General features: G+C 39.2%; 1 protein-coding gene across 3 annotated transcripts in view; it reads left to right on the top strand.

The window, feature by feature from the left end:
* atg7 (ATG7 autophagy related 7 homolog (S. cerevisiae)) overlaps window positions 1–6,952 on the top strand; it is a 61,848-nt gene that overhangs the window by 23,735 nt on the left and 31,161 nt on the right. For all 3 annotated transcript variants that reach the window (XM_032512795.1, XM_032512794.1, XM_032512796.1), the window contains 3 exons: window positions 1,256–1,501; window positions 3,680–3,795; window positions 5,386–5,461. In XM_032512795.1, the coding sequence (XP_032368686.1) occupies window positions 1,256–1,501; window positions 3,680–3,795; window positions 5,386–5,461 (438 nt within the window). The remainder of the gene's footprint in view (window positions 1–1,255; window positions 1,502–3,679; window positions 3,796–5,385; window positions 5,462–6,952) is intronic.

The following is a 6,952-nucleotide window of genomic DNA, read 5'->3' as shown; positions in this document are numbered from 1 at the left end:
ACTATGCATCCTGACAAAGTTCCCTTGGCCTTTGGAATTAAAATAACCGCACATCATTTACAAAGAAAATTGGTGTCCTTAAAAGGTTGGATTTTTCTAATTTCTTTTTAATTAAGGCATTAAGATGAATTTTTAAAAGATTCTTCTTTTTAATCAACTTCAGCATGGGTGTGTAAACTTATGCAAGCCACTTTATCATTCAACTCAGCATGTCTGCGCAGCTTTTTATCCCTGTTTAGTGCATTGTTTTGGTTTGCAGCTTAACTGCATGGCACAGTCAGTGTGACCTCTCCCATTCAAGACTTTCTAACTAACTTAACTAGCTGGTGAACACAGTTGAACATATAGCACTTGAAGGATGAAGGATGTTCAATATATACTCAAGTGGCCAGAAAGATGATATCAATTGAATGTTATGTTGGTTTGTGTTTACTGGATGTTTAAATGGGGTAATTGTTTTATAGTGTACCATTAGCCAAAAACACTTTCTTCTGACCCCAAGTAGTAAAAAAGCACATTAATTGATGCAACACACCTAAAAACTGTCTGTAATTTTGCATTGTTACAAAAACACGTTTTATGTGCATTATTTAGATGGTGGTACTAAGCTTAAATAAAGCAATCAAGCCTTTTTCAAGGCTTTCAACAATTTAATGTTGTAACAGTTTGTAACAATGTTAAGCTGGAACTTGAAATTTGGAAGCCCTTTCATTCAATAACAATGGCAAATTTTTCTGTTTACCAGTTGGAATTCTATTAGTTGCCAGGCAACTTTAGATTATTGAACATTGTGTCATTAATTTGTAATGCCTCCAGTGGTATCACTGATGCGACTCCTATATAGCTGTATGCAGTTAAGTGTTTTTTTGGGCTGCTGATTAGGTTTTCTTCATGTCTTGTTCAGCAGAGAGGTTATTTGGCCATTTCTGCTGTGGGGAAGTTTTAGAGTTCACCGCACACTGGCATCACAATTTATTTCCATTGCTCTAGTCTAAATGCTTTGCATTGTAAAAAGCCTATTAATGTTTTATGTCATTGCTCTTCAAAATTATTCACTACTTTACAATGAGCTATTTAGTTAATTTGTGTGTGTGTGTGTGTGTGTGTGTGTGTGTGTGTGTGTGTGTGTGTGTGTGTGTGTGTGTGTGTGTGTGTGTGTGTGTGTGTGTGTGTGTGTGTGTGTGTGTGTGTGTGTGTGTGTGTGTGTGTGTGTGTGTGTGTGTGTGTGTGTGTGTGTGTGTGTGTCTCTTTCCAGCTTGTGGTTAATGCCGCTCTTGGCTTTGATACATTTGTTGTGATGCGCCACGGCCTGAAGAAACCCATTGTCAGTCAGAGTGTTTCTGCAGGGGCAGACTCCTCTACTTCCTGTTCTTCTGCGTCTTCTTCGTCTTCCACACCAGCTGGCTCAGGACCCTCTGTCCCAGGATCCTCTCTGTTCTCCAACATCCCAGGACACAAGCTGGGTTGCTATTTCTGCAATGATGTTGTGGCACCAGGAGATGTGAGGAAAACACACAAATAACAAGCATGCACTCAACTCATTAACTCCTGAAATGCACTTAAAACCAACACAGGCAACAAGTTATTCCATTTTAAGAAGAAACACAAAGCAGATATGATTCTTTGATATGTTTTCTTCAACCAACACTCCATGTTAAAGCTTTGAATATTAACAATATTAATATTGGGCCAAATGACTACTTGTATGTGAAAGGTCTCTTGTGGTAAGTACTCTATAAATAATTAAAACCTAACTCTGCAGTTCCCTTCAGCTCTGTGGAGCCTTTTATTTTTAATTAGGGGTCCAAGCCCGAGGATGCGGGAACCGCAGTAGCAGCAAAGCGACACGCGGTTCACACAGCAGGGCTGTGGAACCCTATTGTTTTGCTAAGGATTCTTCTTCTTCTCCTCTTCCTCCTCCTTCATTATTATTCTTCGCCGTGTAAAACTCCCACTGAAGCCTAAAACGTACATGGTGGCGGTGTGCCATTTTCAAGACGGGTCCAAAACTCCACAAAGACCTCAGACGCAAAAATTGACTCACTTCCACTACTAGGTGGTGCTATAGCAAAAAAATGATTTGGCCCTATAACTCCCAAACCGTACATTGGAAATTTAAAAACCATATATCCACGCGTTCCCTGGGTCCAACTGAATCTCGTGGTATAGGCCACGCCCATTTCCGCCTAGACTTTTATGTGTGAAAAATCGTTTTTCGGGGTCATTGTGCTATTAATCCGTAGTGCTACATGCGCCTCTCCATACCTCCCAACGTTTGCACCCCACCGCTTCGCTTTGGGTTCCACTTTCGTGCGCTCCCTGGGTCGTTGGGGACGACATGCGCAGGGCGGCTTGGACCCCGTTGTAACTGCTTGCAGTTCTAGTTGGATTATTATTATTATTATTTGATCGTTGTTTGGGGTTTTCAGCCTGCAAACATCTCTTTCAACAAACTTGTTAGTAGTCACAGCAGGCAGCTGTTTCTCGCAAAAAACAACACTACCTGACCAACACCAAATGGTTTACAGACGTAGTTACAGTCGCGACTAGCAGGTGGACATAGTGGAGCATTTAACAGTTGAAGAGTCAGATGTTTGGACAAAACAGAGCTCAAAGGAGAGTAATTATTGGACTCACATTTGTCAGTTGCACAGAAACAAAACTCCACATTAATGTGCTAACACCAACCGATCAAACAAGTGATGTAGGTTCAAATTGTGTGTGTTTATTTTTTTTAAATTCAACATTTATTTTAAATACCATTTTTTATTGCGACGTAAAAAAGAAGGGGTAGATGGCTGACAGCCTGTCCTATTTTCTTGCCACCCACATTCTTCCTGTGTCCATTTTTGTACACTTGACAATCTTTGTTTCTCTCTGTCATTTTCTCATTCATGACCTTTTTGAAAGCAATTGATCAGCTCTGACTAGTAATGTTAATTGGATTAAGAGGCACAGCCTGCTCTCATTAAAGTTAAGTTTGCTGAATGAATGAGTAGAAGTTGTAGATAATGTAATAAGGATACAAGGGGCTTTTGTGTTGTTTTGTCTATGGATTGAAGCAAAATGGTATAACATATTGTCAAACACGTGCCAACTGTCAAAACAATGTCATTAATCAGCTGGTATAACAAAGCGAAACATGCTGACAATGAAATTAAATTCTAACGTAGTTTTTTTTTTTTTTACTGTAATGCTTACACTTTAGTGTTTGTAGCCATGCTTGTGGTGTAGCTCTATGGATCTCGGTCACTTTGTCCGTTCATGTTTCCATCTGTCGGTTTTTGATTCAGCCATTTGATCCAGAATGTAATATCCAGACAACTGTTAAATGTGCCATGCAATTTAATACTGACACTTATCATGAAACTAGCATGGCATAATTAATAGTCTTTTTCCCTGAAAGGACTTCCATACCAGTCATTGTGCAGCAAACTATATAACATTGAGCCAGTAATCACTCACTTAACCTAAGTCACTTGAATAACAGCCTCATCTATATCTGATGGAATGATTTTTTTTTATTGGTGTTAACCTAATTGCCCAAACGTCTAACTTTCTTTTTATTCCTTATTTCAGAATAAACTCTCGACATTAGGGTAATGAACCTGATGTCATTCTGTTCTTACTGTACATTGCCAGCTGTTTGCTTTATTTTATCGTTGTTTGTTGTAAACAGTCAACCAGGGATCGGACTCTGGATCAGCAGTGCACAGTCAGCAGACCAGGCCTGGCCATGATTGCTGGAGCCCTGGCTGTGGAGATGATGGTGTCCATTCTGCAGCACAGTGAAGGGTGAGCACAGCAGACTTACAAAAATAAATTGAATTTAATGTTATGCCAGTTTTATGTCCATCAGGGAAACATGAAAACAGTGCCGATCATTTAAGGTGAGCCTCAGCACGGCTTATCCTATTGCTGTGAGAAATTACCCTGATGTTCTGTGGTTGACAGCGGCAGATACTGTCAAACTACTGTCAAACATTTCTCATCTTGATTTTTTTGTTTTACAAATAAAACACATTAAGATTAGAATCCAATAAAAGATCCTTGCAATAGGACACTCACTTACCTTAGTGAGCCACCATGATCACCAGTAGGTTTTCTGATGTCTTCTCATCAGACCTTTATGCTGGTACCTCACTCCAGACTCAACACTAAAGGAGAGGGTACCTTTGAGTTTGTGGCTCCTAAACCTTTTAATAAGCCTTTCATTCTTACTTTTACTTTTTCATAGCACTGCAGCTGAGGTCTTACTGCACTGCAGGTAGTATTCTCAATTTGGTTGTAGCACAGCTCTCCGAATTTACTTGAGCTTGAACTGTAGAAGCTTTGTTGCTTTTTATTATCTGTCTCTCACTTTTACACTTCAAAAGCTTGAACACTGCGACTCAGTCAGCTCTCAAGTGCACTTGGCAATCTGTACTAGCTCGATATTCTCAACTCTTAAAGTGATTTTTTTTTTCACACTGATGGGGATATTTTCATGCCTATCAAGTGTGCACAGATGTGTTATGAAAATGTAATTGTGTGTGTTTGACTGCTTTGGTGAAAGTCGCTCTGAAGTGGTCGCTTGCTGGGCCTGATAAGACAGTCTCTCAGTGTTTTGAGATGTTATAAAGCCGCTAGAAAGCTGCTCTGCCTATCCTGGATAAAAAGCTTAGAAAGCAAAGAAGAGAAGGAGAGTTTTTATATACAATCTGTACATGTATGGTTATGTAACTTTTTCCTTTACAACAATATCTCACTCTCTTGCATCTGCCCTCTTTGTGTTCTAGTTTTTGCATACATAGCTGTGTTACATAGCCCTTTTCTCCATCTCTGAATAGCTTTCAAAAAGTGTCACATAAGGATTAATGTTGCAGCAGTTTGACAGACATTTCTTAATTTTTAGAACCACCCTCTTTGAGCTCAGTGAACTTGATATTTTGCTATCCATAGAGAGTCAAATCTTTTTAACATGGCTAGATTTACTGGCGAGCCGGAGCTCTCAGATCTCATGGAAAATGTAAAACCTTTTAATATTTGAGCAAATGGGATCTCCTAGTTCTCAATACAAGCCAGAGTTTTGTGACCTACAGTATATTGTTCATATATAGCATAGATTTGCTACATCTGTGTATAATAAAATGAATCAGCGTGCATGCATTAGGTGAATTGTTAGGCCCATACCTGGCATATAATATGTAATATCATGTGATGTTTTGGGAGATTGATTGCCTTTTTCTTTGTGTCAAATTTTAAATTCTAGTTTCAAACGGCATGGCAGGAAAAAGGTTGCTAAAGTTACTCAAGTTATGGTTTCATTTATAGGCTAAAATGAACACTGGGATAAGTCTATAGTCTGAAGAATATAGTTTTCTCCCTCTCTTTCTCCACCCTCAGAGGCTATGCAGTGGCCAGCAGCAGTGACGACAGGATGAATGAACCTCCCACGTCTCTGGGTCTAGTGCCACATCAGGTCAGACACACACACACACACACACACAAACATCCACATGTTTTATACTGAGGACACTTTATGCTGTTCATCTATTCACCTTCACCTGCCTGCCTGTCCAATATTTCATTCTGAAATGACCTTTTTCTTTCTCTTCTTGTATATTTCTACTGAAGGGGTTGCTATAGATATTTTCAAGGTAGAACACTGTTCTATAATCTGTGTTTGTGCAGATTTATTTCAGATTTAGTTCAGATTTTGGAGTACATTTTTGAGAACACACCAACTGACCAGGGTTGCATCTACAAACCAATTCTAATGGAGTTGGTACATTGTGTAAAACGTAAATAAAAACAGAATACAATGCTTTTTTTCAACCTATATTCAATTGAATACACTGCAAAAACAACATTTTAATCTTTAGACTGATAAACTTTATTGTTAGCAAATAGTCACTCATTTTGGATTTGATGCCTGAAACACATTATATTAACACATAGAGTGTGTGTGTGTGTGTGTGTGTGTGTGTGTGTGTGTGTGTGTGTGTGTGTGTGTGTGTGTGTGTGTGTGTGTGTGTGTGTGTGTGTGTGTGTGTGTGTGTGTGTGTGTGTGTGTGTGTGTGTGTGTGTGTGTGTGTGTGTGTGTGAAGAAATAATGATGATCAGAGAGAGAGAGAAATGCAGTATAGATAGTGTGGTTGGGTGTTGTATATATTTTGTTCCTCCAGCTATCTACTGCAGAAGAGCAGTTGAGAAGCTGCAGGGTAACTTTTCCGTGGTGCCACAGTGGCAACATGTGGTGGTTTGGAGAAACTACATTTATTAACAAGTGTCTGAACGAATGCTAATATACACTCGAAACATTTTTGTGTGTTTTAAATATATATTTTTTATTTTGTAAGTGTATAGATAGATGTCACCTCTTTCAACTTTTGACTGTGAAATCTGTTCAGTTTGGAAACATTTTAAGCACCTTCCCTAAAACTCACAAGCTGTGTTTTCCCTCTAAAATCCATAGAGATTCTCTCATTTTTCACTGTATGTTCCCCACATAAGCATCAACATACAACAGCACACACTCCAGTTCAGGCCAGTTCAGCGAGGCCTCTTATTATTGGTGGCTATGGCCGTGGGGAGTAGGCTCTGACATGCTGTGTGACAACAACTACTACACTGTATAAGGAGAGCTACTGTTAATGGTTGTATGAACAATTATAATAAGCAGCAGACACTAGTTGGAAACACATTTTATTTATTGACAATCCATACATACATAGAACTCCTTTACTTATTAAATAATGTTTATAAAGGCAGTGCAGTTTTATGTAGAGCTACTAGTCTCTTTAAGTCCATCTCACATTCCCACGCTCACCCATTGGGCTGACTCACCCCTGCTTTTATCAAAAAACAGGAGGATGTGCACGTAAGAGACAAGTATGGAAACCATTAAAGTAATATATTGGTGACGAGTGAGCTTTCAACATGTGTGTGTGTGTGTGTGTGTGTGTGTGTG

The sequence above is a fragment of the Etheostoma spectabile genome, chromosome 4, assembly GCF_008692095.1.
Source record: "Etheostoma spectabile isolate EspeVRDwgs_2016 chromosome 4, UIUC_Espe_1.0, whole genome shotgun sequence".
Classification (NCBI taxonomy): Eukaryota; Metazoa; Chordata; class Actinopteri; order Perciformes; family Percidae; genus Etheostoma; species Etheostoma spectabile.
This window is presented reverse-complemented; position numbering and strand designations above follow the sequence as displayed.